A 16288-nucleotide genomic window follows, 5' to 3' on the forward strand; every position below is an offset into this window, starting at 1 on the left:
CGATTGTAGGCCTCTTTGCTCAGAACATTGACAGTTGCTCCCGTGTCGATGAGAAACCCTGTCGGTGTGTTGTGTACTTGGAGGGTTACAATGGGGCTGTGTTCCTTCGCTCTCTCGTTTCCAAGTGCCCACACATATCCTTTCCTTCTTTGGTTGTTGTGTGAGGATGAGGAATCACTCCCTAATGGTGAGCATATTTCCACATAGCTGACGCTCCGTCGGGGCCTTTGAGTGATTCTCCTGTCAGAAGACCGGAACGATCTTCTGGGCGGTTGATGGCTGCTCTCGCTTTCTGCAGGGTGGTACCTTCTGTGTTCGCGGCTCAATCTCCTGTTGTCTGGTCGTTGATTAGGATGGTGTCTGCTGCTCCTTGGGGAGGCTGCATGGGCGGTTGGCGCTGGGGTGTTTCTGCAGACCGCTCTGAAGTGGTCATCACCCCTGCATGCTCCTCACTTCTGGCCAAGTGCTGGGCATGGGGAAACTCATAGCTGCACCTGTAGCACGATTTCATTGACTGGGCGGGTTTGTCGGGCTGAGCTGGCGCTAGTTTCTTGACAACCTCCTGATCCTTGGTGTCCGATGAGATCTTTGCTCGTCTAAGGACGAGCACCTGCTGCGTGGCTGCTGAGTCGGTGCGGGCCATTGCTAGGATTTCGTCCAGGGTCCTCTGTTTCTGGAGCAATTTCTGTTTGAATTCTGCTGATTCGCACCCCACGATGACTTGGGAGCATAGTGCTTCATCATTTGAGTACCGATGGAAGGCACAGTGCTTCATGAGAATGCGCGGCCGCATGACATTGTCCATGGTTTCCCCTTTCTCCTGCATGGTCGTTTGAAAGATGTCTCTCGTAGTCCACGTTGGTGTGTGGGACAAAGTAGTTGTGGAGTGCCTCTCAAAGTTCCTGGTAAGGCGCCTTTTCCTTGTCAACCAATTTGTAGAGGCCCCAACTACTAAGGTAAGTATGTTTTTTCTTATTTCTTCATCCATGAGGCCCATCGCCCCGACGTACACTCTAAAGTCCTTCACACATCGGAACCACTGTGGCACTGGGTTACCTGTGCCTGAGAGGTAGAACGCTTGGGATAGTTACCAAGGGGTTATGTCACGCTGACCATGGAGAAAAGTCTCTGAAAGTCTTGCAGGCACTGTGGCCGGGACGTCTTCCTCTGACATTGTTGGTCACACTGTGCTTCCCCCTGCTGTCTGGAGTGCTGATTCGTGCTGGTAGCACGTGTGGGTGGGCTTCACCCAGTTGTTCCCAGTGGGTGTCCTCTGGGCCTACTTGCGTGTCCTGAGATGTGTGACCTCCAGGAAGGGGGGGGGGTTGGCCTCCGGGCCCATGCGCTTCTCCCCGTGCTTCAGGCATGCACAGCCTTATCACTGCATGGCCATTGGGGGAGCTGCACAGACCACCTTAAGTCTGGAATCATCACCGCACCCCAGGCTGAAGGCCTGCTGTGTGGACTGCTTATCTTTGTGCCCACACTGCAGGGGCTTAATCATTGCTGCTTCACCTGGTCCACGTGAGCAGTGGAGGCGGGCTGTCTACCTCTTTGCCAATGTCAATATGAGCAGCGCTCGTAGATATATGGCAGTGCTGTATCAGCATGCACATGGCTTCAGACAATAAGGAGGCCCACATGGGTAGGTCCGGCCTCAACTGAAACTTTATTTTAACTGAAACAACTCGTTCCCCATCACTTCCCCTCCCTTGGGTCGCGCCCCCACCCTAACCCGCCTTCCACATAACGATATGGATGGAACTAGTGTCTGAACATGACAGAGTGCTTGTGGGATGCCATGAATGGAATGCGGATTGAGGCAGAATGGGAACATGGATCAGGCGGTTGACTTAAACCAGAGTCTCCCAACTGTAACATGAATAAAGACTCACCTTTTTTGGTACTGTGGGCCACTGGACTCCTTGCATAGTCTGAGGCTGCATGTTACACAGACGAATGAGAACCGTCATTGGTGTGAAGTCTGTATTTACACCACTCACTAAAAAATTGAGCACATTACACTTGGTCTTCTTTTGTTTATGCCTACGTCCCCAAAACCTCCACCACCTGGACGTTACCCGTCTCATGCAAAACGCGTGTAGACTTATTTGTTGTAGCTTCGCACACAATGAGGCCGAATGGCTCATTTTGTGTCATGCCCCGCTCCTACGCTTGCCGCGACGACACGTCACAGTAGCTCAATGTGAGGTCACAATGGAGAGAGAAAGGGTGACGCCAATGCGAGCCGCCCACACCGTGTGTGACGGCCCCGGTCTGTTTGTATTCTGGGCGCCATAGAAACGAGTCCGCCCCCAGCAGCGAGTGCACCTTTGCAATGGAAGAGCGGAACACAGGAATACAACCTCCCAATACGTGCAGGGTAGCACCAGCAGCGCGCCCATGCACCGACGAGCACCACAAGAGCCAAGCGCCGGCGCGTGCGCCCGCCAAGGTGTCCGTAGCCACCAACACCATTTGGAAAGGGTAAGAAGGGCAATTGCTGCGCCCGAAAGTTAAGACGGAACTGTGGTTGTCACTCGGGCTAAACAGCCATTATTCAATGGGGCCGAGGGTACTAATATGGCGACTTATTGCGATACCTTCTTATGTCTTGCGAGAACTCCCCCCTCCCACGGGACTATTGAAAACCCGTGCGTCAATAACCATTTCCTCTCAACTCTCGCGCCGTCGATTGGTTAACACATGCGGACTCCCGTCTGTCAATCGGTTGCTACGTCGAAAAGTCGAGCAGCACTAGGGGGAGCTCGCGCCATGTAAAAGGTTAATTTAGACGACGTCCGCAGCAGGACATTTAGGCGCACCTAAAATGGGCCAACGTCGCTATCTAGTGGACATTTAGAAGAGCAGCAAGGACTACGTTTTTACAGTGCTTTACTCAATTTACCGTGCCTTATCATGCCTTATCAATCCTTATCGTGCATTTCAAGATAGTAGAAATGACTAAAATACCAAAGTAAACAGAGCGTGTGTAAACCAAGATACAACAATAAAAAAGTCTTCATTAAAACGCCCGTGATCCGTCCGAGTAATTGGGCGAGAAGTCGGACCAGTGCAGTCTCCGAGTGTGAGTAATGGTCCTGCACCCGATGGGAGAGGGGGGATGAAGGGGGAGGCATGTCTGCATGTCTGGGCAAAATCCCTGCCTAAGGATATCTGGGTAGGTAAAGTCGAATGGGTGGGGGATGGGGGGTGATATGGGTGGTCAGTGAGTGGTAGACCCTGAGATGGTTTACCTTCCATGGTTAAATATACTTTACAAATTAAGATTGCCCTCATGCAAAATTAACAAAATAATACAAATATCTGTTTGTATTAATTGTAACTGAAACCAATGGCTTTGATATACATTGCTCTGGGGGGCGACGCCTTACAATCCCAGGAGTAAAAAAATCGATAATCTATTTCAAAGAGAATGCCATCAATATAGGATCATGTAGAGAAAACACGGATGTCGCAGGTCACTGTATCCAGACGGTAGTAAAGCCTAACTGTCACCGTAAACAGTGTAAAGCAAAAGTGATTCCAGGACACAGCGCCATCAAATATGTGCTTGTTTAATTGTGTTGCATTGTCACACATTCAAAAACGAAAAGAGCCCATAAACGATAACGTGTTTCGGCTATGCTAAGCCTTTTTCAAATCTGGGCTACATAATATTACACAACCAATCATCATATGCATGTGATAATGTTTGCCATAATTACATCAAGTAAAGTTTGTAGAAAAGCATGATATCAGCATAAATGCAATGATGAAGTTACAAAGATTGTGACACAGACAGTATTGCGTCATTCCACAATACAGATTATCACATCAAAGTATTAATTAAAAGACAGAAAAACGGGTTGGTTAAAGGGGAGGATACAAGGGTATAGAAAGACATATAAAAAAATCAACCAACCAAATAAACCAATGGGGAGACAACACAAAGGAGAGAAAACCAGAAAAGTATAGTGATTAGTGAACTCAATAATAATAATCGTGTTATCTCTCCCATTTACGGTCTCCATGGCAACACGTGTAACGTTGCCACGGAGATCTGCGTCTGACGGAATGCTTGAAATGCAGATCTGCGTCTGACGGAATGTTATCTTGAAAATATGAGACATTGCTAATGTTGCGTAATCGTGAGTCCATCATTCTCTGAAATGCCGATACGGCAGACGACAACCTGAATGGCATCCTTGTAAACTGTTATGTGCCAAAAGGGGTGTAGATCTGGTGGTATGCGTCTCTCATGTCCAATTTGGAGAACACTTTTGCCTCCTTCATCATAAGGATCAACTCATTGATACTAGGGAGGGGGTAACTGTCTCTAATGACTTAAAGATTCAGACGCGTAAATCAATGCACACTCTCAAGTCGTTCGAATGCTATTTTTTTATCAGCACTACTGTTAATGCATGGCATGTATGTAAGTGGCCGGTAAGCTTTCCACCAATTCCCTGCACCTGCATTTTGTCTCTTCGACCGCCCAGGCGATTTGGACGGCCCTGTCCAGTCGTAATTCTTTTTCAAGGATAAACTTATCTTGCACTTTCCTGTTATTGGTGTGTACCGTTAGCATTGTCGCAAATCATATTTTCTGCATTGTCACCAAATTCACATAATGCAGCCAATTCCCGCATCTTTGTCACATAATCATGCACCGGTTCAGTAGGCTCCTGCTTCCGGCCGGAATTTGATCCTATGTAGCACTGTGCTCTCTTTGCAGGAGAATTGTTATGACCGGCTCTTGGTCATAGGGTTCACTCCAAGGGACACTCAGGATACACAGGCCAGGTAGGCATAGTGGTTACTTTATTAGAGTTCTTCTGTTACAAGGATCAGATGTCATCATAGTTATTAGGAGATAAAGAGAAAAGGGACAGGAGCAAGAGCCCACTGGCTCCCACCACCCAGGCTCACATCTTGTAATTGCCTCGGTTAGAACCAATGCAAGACTAAACATTCTAACCTCACACTCCACACTCACAGCCTTCATTCTGATGATGACATGAATCCTGGCTCAGCACACATGCAAGTATAAGAGCCAACCCTAACACCTCCTTTCCTACAACAAACACACCTGGAGGAAGCAACACTAACACCTCCTCCTCTTGCATAAAGACCAACGCACTCTTTCAAAACAGCAAGACACACCTCACTCTCAGCAGAGTTCCACTAACCCCGGAAATTGAACAAACAGGCTTAATTAACATCCTACGACATCCCAGTCGCCACAACTAACAGTCCCAACCAATCAAAACATCACAAATCACCTTCCGTTCCCCCCTGCCACAAAGGAACCTCGAACTGCCACTTCCGAGCACTAACTCCCAAAACCAGGAAAAACCAGGTACTGTCGTAACTGCGCAAGATACTTACTAACAACCCAACAATCTACCTGGGTCACCAAGAAACCACAGTCACAACTCATACCTCTATCAAACCCAATCCAAAATTCAAACAACACAGACACACTAAATCACCAATCACTCACCTCATCACACCAATAAAGAAAGGCAACCAGCTGTCACTAAACAACCACCGCGAGCCTATCGCTACAAATGTTGGCCAGAAAAATGAGCCCTTCAAAACATTTCAAAACACCCCAAAGTGAACACAGCTGCAGATGACACGTTGCCAGGCTTCTGAAATTGATTAAGAAGAACTCAAGAACAATCCCAGAAACCACCAAAAAGTTCAAGAAAAGAAGAAACAAGATGCATCTAAAAAAACAAATCCAAAGAAATCCATGGACCCTAACAACTCTGTAGGATCACCAAAACAACATCAAATCTTCACACAGCTTTAGGCACTAGTCACCTGCTAGATGCCTCTCGGCTCCGCAGAGCCACAACCCAAAACAACATTAAAGCTTCACAAAGCTTGAGGTACTAGTCTCCTACTAGATACCTCTGGACCCCTCAGAGTCACTAAGCAATTTCATCAAAGCTCCAACAAGCTTCTATACTAGCCTACCACTATTAACATCACTGACCCCGCAGGGCCTCAAAACACCAAACACCTCCAACTCCGCAGAGTCCCTTGACCAACCCTGGTCATGTACATCAATTAAAACACATTCCAAAAACCCCAAAAGATTCCAAAACCAAGAACTGGTCATGCACCAACACTAAAACATTCACATACTACTCCAAAACACACATCAGACACAAGATGCTCAAAAATACAGACAACCCAACATAGAATGTTAACTGCTAAGGAGCGCTGCAGTCACTCTGGCAGTCATCATGGGTTGCACATTCATACACGCACAAACAAAACATCACACCTACAATGCCTCAAAAATGGTTACTCTAAGCATGTCAATAGGTGATACATTAATGCAATGTACATTGCCGGTCAAATTATCTAAAGGTCCACATTGCCTTAAATCAGGCAACTCTAAATGCTGAAATTCCTCAAAGATGTTATACTAAGCATAATAGGATCAACACCCTTTGATTGTCCACCTCAATCAACCTCATATGTGCCACTCACACACAACCCCTGTCACAACACAAATGTGGAAACCGACTTTAAATTAGGCCTAAACGTCCATGTTGCCAACTGGGGCCAACTCTGAAACCAACCTGCAATGCCTCAAAATGGTTACATCTAAAATAAAATGCAGCTCCTATTCTCAGTGCAACATCATTCTCACTAATAATTCTCATGTTAATTCACTACTAATGCACAACAGCACTCTTCAGTCACAACTTGTCACATCGTTGCTCAATCCATTATGACATTTTACATTTGAAATGAAACTCCAAAATTTCTTCTGCAAGTGTAAACTAATCATCCACAAAAACTACTATCATACCCAAACCCAAACAGTAACTGTTTTCTCATTGCGTGGTCCTCACTTCAGACCAAATCAGCATAGCGTCTATACTCATTAAAACCTTTAGCCTTCCAGGTGCATAAAAAGGCACAATTACGCTTACTTGGCATGTAAATTACACTTCCCCTTTTTAAATAATGCTGGCATAGTCACTCAGGAAATGGTGGCACACTGGGACTGCCTCATGCAACCCTGCCAATGTCTCCTCGTGTACAAGGGAGCCTGCTCCTGGCAGACTCCCAACAGGCCATCTTTGCCCCAGGCTCCATGGGGCAGGATGCTTCTGACAGCCCTGTGTGGCCGCCTCCAACAGCCCTCGGGGCTGACTAAAGCAGTACTGGGTGGCTGACATAAACAGCCCTGGGTGCTTTCCATTTCTCCAGACTCTTGAACAGCCTGTAATGACTCCTGGCCTCAAACAGGGCACTCTCCCTTCTTCCCAGGGGTCTCCTCTGACAGGATGTCCCATCCAGCCCTGGGTGCTTTCCATTTCTCCAGACTCTTGGACAGCCTCTAATGACTCCTGGTTTCAAACAGGGCACTCTCCCTTCTTCCCAGGGGTCTCCTCTGACAGGCTGTCCCTTCCAGCCCTGAGTGGTGGGCACTGACCAGTCCATGGGGGGCAGTGGGCTCTCCCTCACTTCCAACAGTCACTTTTTATCCCCTTGCCTGCACCCCCCGTAGCAGGGTCTTTCCTCCTCTCTCACATGACATCACACAGGTACATGCTTCCTTTTGCTTCACTTGCTGTCCTGATCAAGGTCTTCCTTCACCATACCTTGGACCATCCTCGTCGCCAATTGTTATGACCGGCTCTTGGTCATAGGGTTCACTCCAAGGGACACTCAGGATACACAGGCCAGGTATGCATAGTGGTTACTTTATTAGGGTTCTTCTGTTACAAGGATCAGATGTCATCATAGTTATTAGGAGATAAAGAGGAAAGGGACAGGAGCAAGAGCCCACTGGCTCCCACCACCCAGGCTCACATCTTGTAACTTCCTGGGTTAGAACCAATGCAAGACTAAACATTATAACCTCACACTCCACACTCACAGCCTTCATTCTGATGATGACATCAATCCTGGCTCAGCACACATGCAAGTTTAAGAGCCAACCCTAACAAAAATCTTTTGATTATTCCCCTTACCGCCTCCTTGTATACGTCATCTGTTTCATATTCAATCACTTCAGCTTTCAGACTGGCAAAAATGATTTGTCCTTCCAACCCCAAAACATTGAGCAGCTGGGTCCTCTTCCTTCCGGTGGCGTAAACTGCACCTCCCACCGCATCCATGTATGCAATGAACAATGATTCCCAATGAGGCCATGGTATTGTGGGCCTACCTGGAGCTTGCAGGAGAGCTGGGCGTGGCGTCGCGCCATGCATCGTATCTGCAGAGTTTGTTTCTTACTACCTCGTCGCCAATTATGTTGTGGATATATTAAACACACTGTGCAGCATTGAAGGCAACAGCTTTAATTACTTTAGATGGTTCAAACTATTTACAAGCAACAGTTACTTCACTGCTGCAACTTCCTTTCTAATCTCTGATGTGCCTTTGCATCAGTGCAGGTACTAGGACCCTGCAGGCCTTGTAACCAGGAGGAGCGCCGGAAAGCAGCCACTCTGTGTGCTGCCCATGCTGTGTCTCCCGCTTGGCGTGCTCCGCCTCTGCAGCAGAGTCTCACGTGGATATCGGTGGACCGCATCTCGCAAGTCCTGTCCCTATAACGTCCCCTTGCCATCTTCATCGGAAATGCCTTTCAATTATTATTTTAGCTGGCAGCTGTTTAAGTGGCTTGATGTGGTCTAATGTTAAATCTAACTACAGTTGAAATGCATCAATAGTGCAACAAGATTAATTAAACTGGGAACCAATAGCTGACCAGTGCTATGGGGTAAAGACATCTTTCTGTACGAGCTGCTATTGTCTGTGTAATGTTGATCTGTTTTTATTTGGTTTTAAGGTAAAGCACTGATAATGTAATTTTAGGGAGTAATTATGAGCTAAGCGATTGTGATGATGTAACTAATGTGTTTTTTAACTTTTCTGTAAACTGCTTTTATGACTATTTTGTCTGAATAAAGCAATAAAAGTAAGTGAAGCAATAGCTGACTGTTACTCAGATCATTTGCAGCCGATTGATGCCGAGACAATAGGCCTCATTACGAGTATGCAGGTAGCCATGCCGTTCTTACCGGCATGGCTACCCCCATAGCGGGTACCGGGTCTGGGTTCCAGGAATAGGGAATTACCGGGCCATTCCGACCTTGAAGGGCCCGGTAATTCTCCTTCCCATTCCCAGGACCGGGTACATCCTCATTCCCATTTGAGCCCCCATAGGCCTCAATGGGAATGGGGAGGATGCTAACAACGGGCCTGTTAATAACGGGCCCGTTGTTAGCATCCTGGTCTGCTCGCGGGTGCCGCTAAGGACGCCTGGTTTTACCAGACGTCCTCGGTGGGACCCGCTAGCGGACCTCGTAATGGGGCGGCCCGTAATGAATGCTGCCGGTCCCTTACCGGCACCGGTCATTACGGGTCCGCATTCCTTGTAATGAGACCCAATGTCCCAACAATATTGCAGTAGTTAGCTTTAATTGTGCGTTTATACTGTGGGGCGAAATGCCCACACAGGGCTCCTGTGTGATTTGGGCAGTGATGTGTTAAGGCACTGATGAAAGGAGAGCTGGGGCGCACATGTCATTTGGTGCGAGGGCTATTTGCACCAGCTGCTAATGTCAGCATTTGGCTGCTGTGCCTTAATAGCCCTCTCGCCAAATGACCAGCTGTGAGTTGGCTGCCATCCCACTGCGGCCACGCCGAAAGGTGCTCTGCGGCTACAGTGGTGCAGCAAAATGGCCTGCGCCAAAAGGCTCTCACCGAAAAGTGGCATAACAGAAGCCAGCTGGGATACACAGTTGGGTACTAAAAACATTTGTGTATTATGCTCTAGTCACAATTGAACACTAACTTTCCTGGGAATAGGATAGGCACGCATTCCCCTGCACAGTCAGTGCTCTAAATGGAAAAAAGAAGTGCAGGTTCTCACCAACGTAGGATTTAAGCAGCCATTGCTCAGCAGAGGTAAGGTCCAAATATTCCTCTTGTACTGCAGTCTTTCCACATGGCTGCAAACTATTTCAATTCATCTTACTCTGTCTCCCCTTCCATTCGTGTAGATACCCATTCGTCTTACTTTCTATGAGTGTCTCGCAGACATGGGGCCGGTCTTTGTGTCAGGCAGTGCAGGCGGCTGCCTGACGTGTCAGCCTCTAGGGGGCGCCACACCATCAGTTTGAGAGTCTGCATATCTCATGAAAAAATAAAGTTAGTAAAAAACTAAATGAATACTGTTGTGTAGTCACTGTACGTTTTTATTCATTTCAGTCTGCATTCAAATGTCGTGCTCCCACAGTGCTCCTGTTGCTGTCCAGCAAAGCCAGGCCCCACGTTCATTTTTATGATGCTAGCACTAGCCTAGCAGCCTCAGTCAACAAATAGCAACATTTGCTTCTTTCACTTCCGCGGGTGGCGCCAGGCCTGGCTGCACATGTCCTCCTTCAGCGGCTGCAGGGACACAGGGGGTTGATTGATTGGGCTGTCAGGTAGCCCGCCCTGTGACCTGTGTGAGTTGGCGCTGACCCGGAGGAATCAGGATCAAGGCCCAGCCGCCTAGCCAGGCAGGACGTCCAGGAGGCAGGGGTGCCCACCCAGGGCAGAACTAAGGACGAGGCCAGAAGCCCCCCTTGTGCCGTCTGCAAGCCGTTATTGGTAAGTAAGATTTTACAATGGGGGTTATGCTGACTGTATCGATAGTGGCTGTGCAAGGTCGGAATGTGTGGCTCAAGATAGTGCCCCAGCTGCAAGCTGTCTCCTCAATGCACAGGGAGCTTGCTTTATCGCAAATCTGACATTTTCTTTTTTTTTGAATTTTTTTTATTTTCGTTCAGTTTTTACAAACATTTTGAAAACTTTTTAAACACTTTAACTTATTAAAAGGCACTTTTTTAGAATACATAAATTGAGTCCAAAAACAAAAATAGGGAGTACAACTAAATGGCAAACTTTCTCTTGGCTTAGCGCAAATGGACCTTAGTATATCTCCATTCGGGAGATTTCTCTAGTTCTCATTTATTTCTATGCTCTTTACTGCGTATATAATAAGTGGATTTCTTGTTCAGTGTCTTCACTGTTCACCAAGTCAATCATTTGTGATTGTCTTATCCTCACAATATGGAGAAGTCTCCCCCAACCGAATTTGCATTTGATCAAGGAATCGCATCATTGCGATTAGCAGGGATTTACTTTCGCCAATGTGAAGATGTATCCACCATTCTTCCAGACCATACGACAGGACTCGACTCCTCTCCTTCCTTAAGCAATTTTCTCGCTGAACTTTAAGTTCGGGGCAACGCAGGACCAGATGTTTTAAATTTTCGTCGTCTTCTGCGCAGAACCTACATTTAGAGTTCCCAGCTGCAATCTTCCTTCGATGGATTAGGATCTCTTTGGTTTCATAGATGTTTAGGTGAAATTTTAAGTATAGTCTTCGTAATCGTTTACACGGTGATAGCATTAGATATTTCACGAGTGTGTTGCGTCTTTTGGCTTCAGGTGGAGTGTTTAGCATATACTTGTGCGAAGATCTTTTTTCGTTGATTTCTATCCAGTCCCAGTCTAATAGTTTTCGTTTTTACTAGATCTGGATTTTGCCATAGAGTATCTTCGTGTGCACCCAATTATGCTAGAATTTCTTTGCATTGGCGCTTGCACTCCCACAATGCTGATTTTCCTTGTCCTTTGTCTTCTGTCAAGAATTTAACGGAGGGTAAGTTTGCTACTTCATGAGTTTTCCTGAACAGAGCCAGTTTGTTCCAGGTGATTCTCGCATTGAGAGTAGAAAGTCCTATCTCAAACAGTACACATGCTGTAGGTGTGCTTAGTGGGATCTGGAGAATCCTTTTCCAGAAGATGCTTTCGCAACGGGCCCATATTTTATAATCACACCCAAACATATTCTCGGCACCATAGGTGAGAATTGGGCATACTTTACTTTGGTAAAATCTTCTTACCGCCTCATAAGAAAATTTGCCATATTTTTGCTGCAAAATGGTACCCTGTGCTGTTAATAATTTGCAGCTATTTAGAAGTTTTTTTGTCATTGGGATGTCATTTATACTGGAGTTAATCATGGTTCCTAAATATCTTGTGTGCGGCACCTTGTTTAATTTATTTGTTCCTATAGACCAAGTTCTTTTTATTTTACTTGCAGTTCTTCCTCTTTGGTTTTCCAATACTAAAATCTCCGATTTGGCCACATTGATCTCAAGACCCAAGTCTTCAGCAAAAATTCTTAGTGCTGTAAGTTTTCTTTGGAGCCCTATGGGGGTCTGGTATATAATTACCATGTCGTCCGCATACATGATGTGATTTATTGGGACTCCATTTATGAGTGGCGGAAATGAAACAACAGATGACAGTGCTGTTCCAACTTCCGATATATAGAAGTTAAACAAGGTAGCTCCTAACGGGCACCCTTGTTTCACACCCCTCTCCGTTGGTATGGGATTGGTTAGATTTCCTTCACGATCCAGTCTCACCTGTATGTAGGTGTCGGAGTATAGATCTTTAATAGCCTGATGAGGCTCGCGTTGCATCCTCTTTCTTTGAGTTTTTCCCACTTCTCTGTCTACACCATCAAAGGCATTCGCCATGCCGATGAAGGCCAGGTATATTTTTCGTCCTGATCTGATGGCATCGATTTTTAGCAGGTTCAGTATCAACAAGTTTACACTGCAGCCTATACCTTTGACAAAGCCCGACTGGCGTTCGTCATATACTTTGTTTTGGTGGATCCACTTGGTCAGTTGAGCTAGCAACATCGATGCAAACACTTTCCCCACTACATCGAATAGGGCAATTGGGCGGTAGTTTGCGGGATCTGTGCGAATGCCCTTCTTGTAAATCGGAACGATAATCCCGGATTTCCATGTCTCAGGGATTTTCCCTTCCTTTTTTATTGCTTTGAAAAGTGTATGACAACAATTTGACCATTCTTCGATGTTTTCTTTTAGGTCTGCATTTGACAGACCATCAGGTCCCGCTGCACGGGAGGCGTTACATCTCTTAATGGTCGTTCGTTCGGATGTCTTCTTTTTCCATGTCGATTTCCCACGGCTGTCTAGTGTCTTCATTTGATGGCTCAGACGTTTTTCTCCTTTTGAATAACATTGTGTAGTGCTTTACCCACTCTTTTCCGTGCACCATGCTTGATAGCAGTGCCTTATCAGAGTTCTGTGTGTCATTAATAATGTCCCAAAAGCCTCTGGTATTCTTTCGATTTAGCGCCTTCAGCATTGACTCTACGTCTCTTTGTTCGAATATTGCACTACGTTGTTTATACCAGTTGTTATAATGATTTTTCACCTTTTTTATCTGTGTTTCCATGTCCACTGCGTGTAGGGCCTAATTTTCCGTATTAGTTTCCTTGATTCTCTTTTTCTTCGTGCTACTTCTGGGTCATACTGATGTTTTCTGTGCTCCGATCTCGTCAAAGACGTTCTCTTTTTGACTTTATAGATCTCAAGGAGTTGTTGGTATTCTATTGACCTCGGGAGGTTCTGTTCTTGAGATTTTTCTACTAATTCGGTAATTGACACAATGTCGCGTTGTTTCAGACGGCCAGGAACCACAGATGGATCTTGTCTCCATTGCCTACGCTCCACCGAGATGCTCTTATTCCATTCGGCTGCCACTATGTTGTGGTCGCTGTGGTTAGTCATAACCACGTGGAGAGAGTCGATTTCCTGGAATAGATTGTCAGAAACGAAAATATAATCTAATATTGACTTTTGACTTCCTCGTATCCAGGTTGGTTTGGCTGGAGTATCTCCCTTTATCGCTCCATTCAGCATTACTAGATTTCTTAGAGACATTTCATCAAGCCAGCGATCATCAGCGATCATAGTTTGTTTTTTCTCTGTGATTCGCTAATGCCTTAAGTTGAGAGATCTCAATCAGTTTTATATTAAGGTCTCCACACAGTATTATTAGTGCATTTGGATCTCCTTCTAGTATGCTGTCGATTGCATCTAGGATGTCATCCTCAAATTTTAGATGTAATTTTGCTGTTTTATTCCAATACACATTTAAAATGTGGATGGTCTGATTATTAGTTATTGACGGACACACTGGTTCAATGCAAATCTTTTGTAGATGGGACGATAGATTCCAAGCTTCTTTAATTCTCAGACCGATTTTTCTTTTAATCAGGGTTAATTGACCCGACATTGGGCGACCTTTTCCTTTGCTGATCACTGGATTGAAAGCTACTTCATAGCCTTCTACACACGGTGTACATGTTAACCATGTTTCTTGCATGCAGACAATATCGGCTTTTCTCAAGAACTCTGGTGTTGAACTCAATAAGTGGTTAAACCCCCTCGTATTCCAGGAGGTTATTACCAGCTTTCCCCTTTGGCATTAGCTCAATGGTGACCCATTTAAAGATTTTGCTATCCATCTCCATGATTGGGACTCATCTTCAGTATTCAGTGTGTTTTTGCACTTCATCCTCTTTAGAGCCTGGGTGTTCTCAACTGTTATTCTGATTTTTTTCTGTTTTATCTCCTCCAACGAGTGTTGTGTACCCCCACCTTCTTCGTCCCCTCCATTTTTATCTAGTTCTTGGGCTTCATTTATTAGACTTTTCTCCTGTTGGCTTTTCAATTGTGGTTCCTTTTCGGTTATCAGCTGAGCACCTTTATCTTTTGGATTGTCGCAGTCATTTCCTCCCAGCGCATTATCTGCCTCATATACTTGGTAGCCTGCGTTCAACAATTGTCTCTCGCTCATCATCAGTTCGACAACTTTTTTCTCAGCAATATGAAGCAGTACAAATTTCTGGTTTGAGTCTGCTATAATTTCAACCCTGTCAATTTGTGGGCTCTTTAAAGTTCTTAGCACCGGGATCTTTTGGAATATCTTCAGTATCGTGTATCTGTTTAAAGCAGGGTCACTCTTTTTGAGATCAATTTTTTCCACCAGTACCCTATATCGGGTGGAATTCTCGTCTTTCTTAGATTTGCAGCTGTGTTCAATGGGTTTATCTGTTTTTTTTTTAACTTTTCTGAGAAGGTGCTGTAATTGATTGGGCCCCCCTCGTCGCTTGGCACTTCATGTCATTGCTTATTGGATTGGTTGATTACCCACTTGGACTACACACAGCATTTTTTTGTTGTTGTTGTATAATCCTTGCCCGTTTCTCCTCCAACGTGCAAAAGCTTTTATCATGTCCCTCTTTGGGCTCTTTATTCTTTAACGTTGACTCTGCTTTTTTTGGAGTTGCAGGCCATAGGAAGACTCTTTTTCCTGGTTGCCCTGTTGCTCCCTCTTGTTCAGGTTCAATGGGGGTCTTGCGTGTCGAAGTTGGCACTCCTCTCGTCTTGTCTTGCTGGGTTTTCACTTCGCGTTCATCAACTGTCTCAGTGGCGTTGTCTTCCTCAACATCTCCTTCAGTCCGTGAGCTATAGGTTGACATATTCAGTAAATTTTCGTCATCTTCAGCTTCCTCCTCAATCACCAATGATTTTTTTGTTTTTCCTTCATCTTAGTTTGTCCCCATCTGTCTGGTCTTGCTCTTATCTGGATCTTCTGTGGCTGTTGTTCTTACGGCCTTGCTGGAGTCTGTGCTGCATTTTTTGTTAGTCACGCCCGTAGGTTCAGTATTATTTACTGTGATGGTTAACGCTTTGATGTTTCGGAAGAAGTTTGCAGAACTTCGTGGATTTTTATTCTTCTGCACTCGCTGATTTTTAGATTTCATTTTATGTTTACTCTGATTTAAGTCGACAGACCTGCCTTTCACACTTTGACCCGTGCTCCCTTTTGATTTTCTAGACTCGAAAATGTCAAACCATTCAACTTCGTTCTTCTTTTCAGTTATGACATTGACTTTGCTGTTTAACGTCGTCTGTCTCATCTTTTTCTTTCATACTCAGCCCTAGATCATCTAAGACTTCACTCTCACATCCTCCCTCGTCATTTTCGATTTGTACAAACTCAATTAGGTCCGTTTCTTGGGCCCTCTTTTTTTTTTTGTTGGAGTTTTGAGGGTGTTTTCTTTTGTGACCTTACCGCTATCTTTGATCTCTTTAGTGGGTTCCTTTTTTTTAATTGTTTTTCTCTTTGCTATTTCTTTCACTCACTTCGTCAGAGGAGTCCTTTATCTTGTTTGTTTTCTCTGGGCTGTCCCTCGCCAGAATCGACATTTCCAAGTCTGCTTCAGAGCAACAGTTCTTATTCTTCTTTGTTCTTATAGGCACAGATTTTAGTTTTGGAGTTTCCTCATTTATCAGTGATACAACGTCGCTGTCTTTTGCGGTCGTGGCATGTGTTGTTTCTGAGTTCAGTTGGATTTTTGCTG

General features: G+C 45.4%; 1 protein-coding gene across 1 annotated transcript in view; it reads left to right on the forward strand.

Annotated features, from left to right (window-relative positions):
• The first annotated feature begins 2291 nt into the window (after window positions 1–2291).
• The window catches only part of SPMIP10 (sperm microtubule inner protein 10), a 185315-nt gene continuing 171318 nt past the window's right edge, over window positions 2292–16288 (forward strand). The window contains exon 1 of the mRNA XM_069625601.1: window positions 2292–2487. Coding sequence (XP_069481702.1) covers window positions 2339–2487 — 149 coding nt within the window. The 5' untranslated portion in view covers window positions 2292–2338. The remainder of the gene's footprint in view (window positions 2488–16288) is intronic.

This window comes from Ambystoma mexicanum, chromosome 6p, assembly GCF_040938575.1.
Source record: "Ambystoma mexicanum isolate Mex_15411 chromosome 6p, UKY_AmexF1_1, whole genome shotgun sequence".
Taxonomy (NCBI): domain Eukaryota; kingdom Metazoa; phylum Chordata; class Amphibia; order Caudata; family Ambystomatidae; genus Ambystoma; species Ambystoma mexicanum.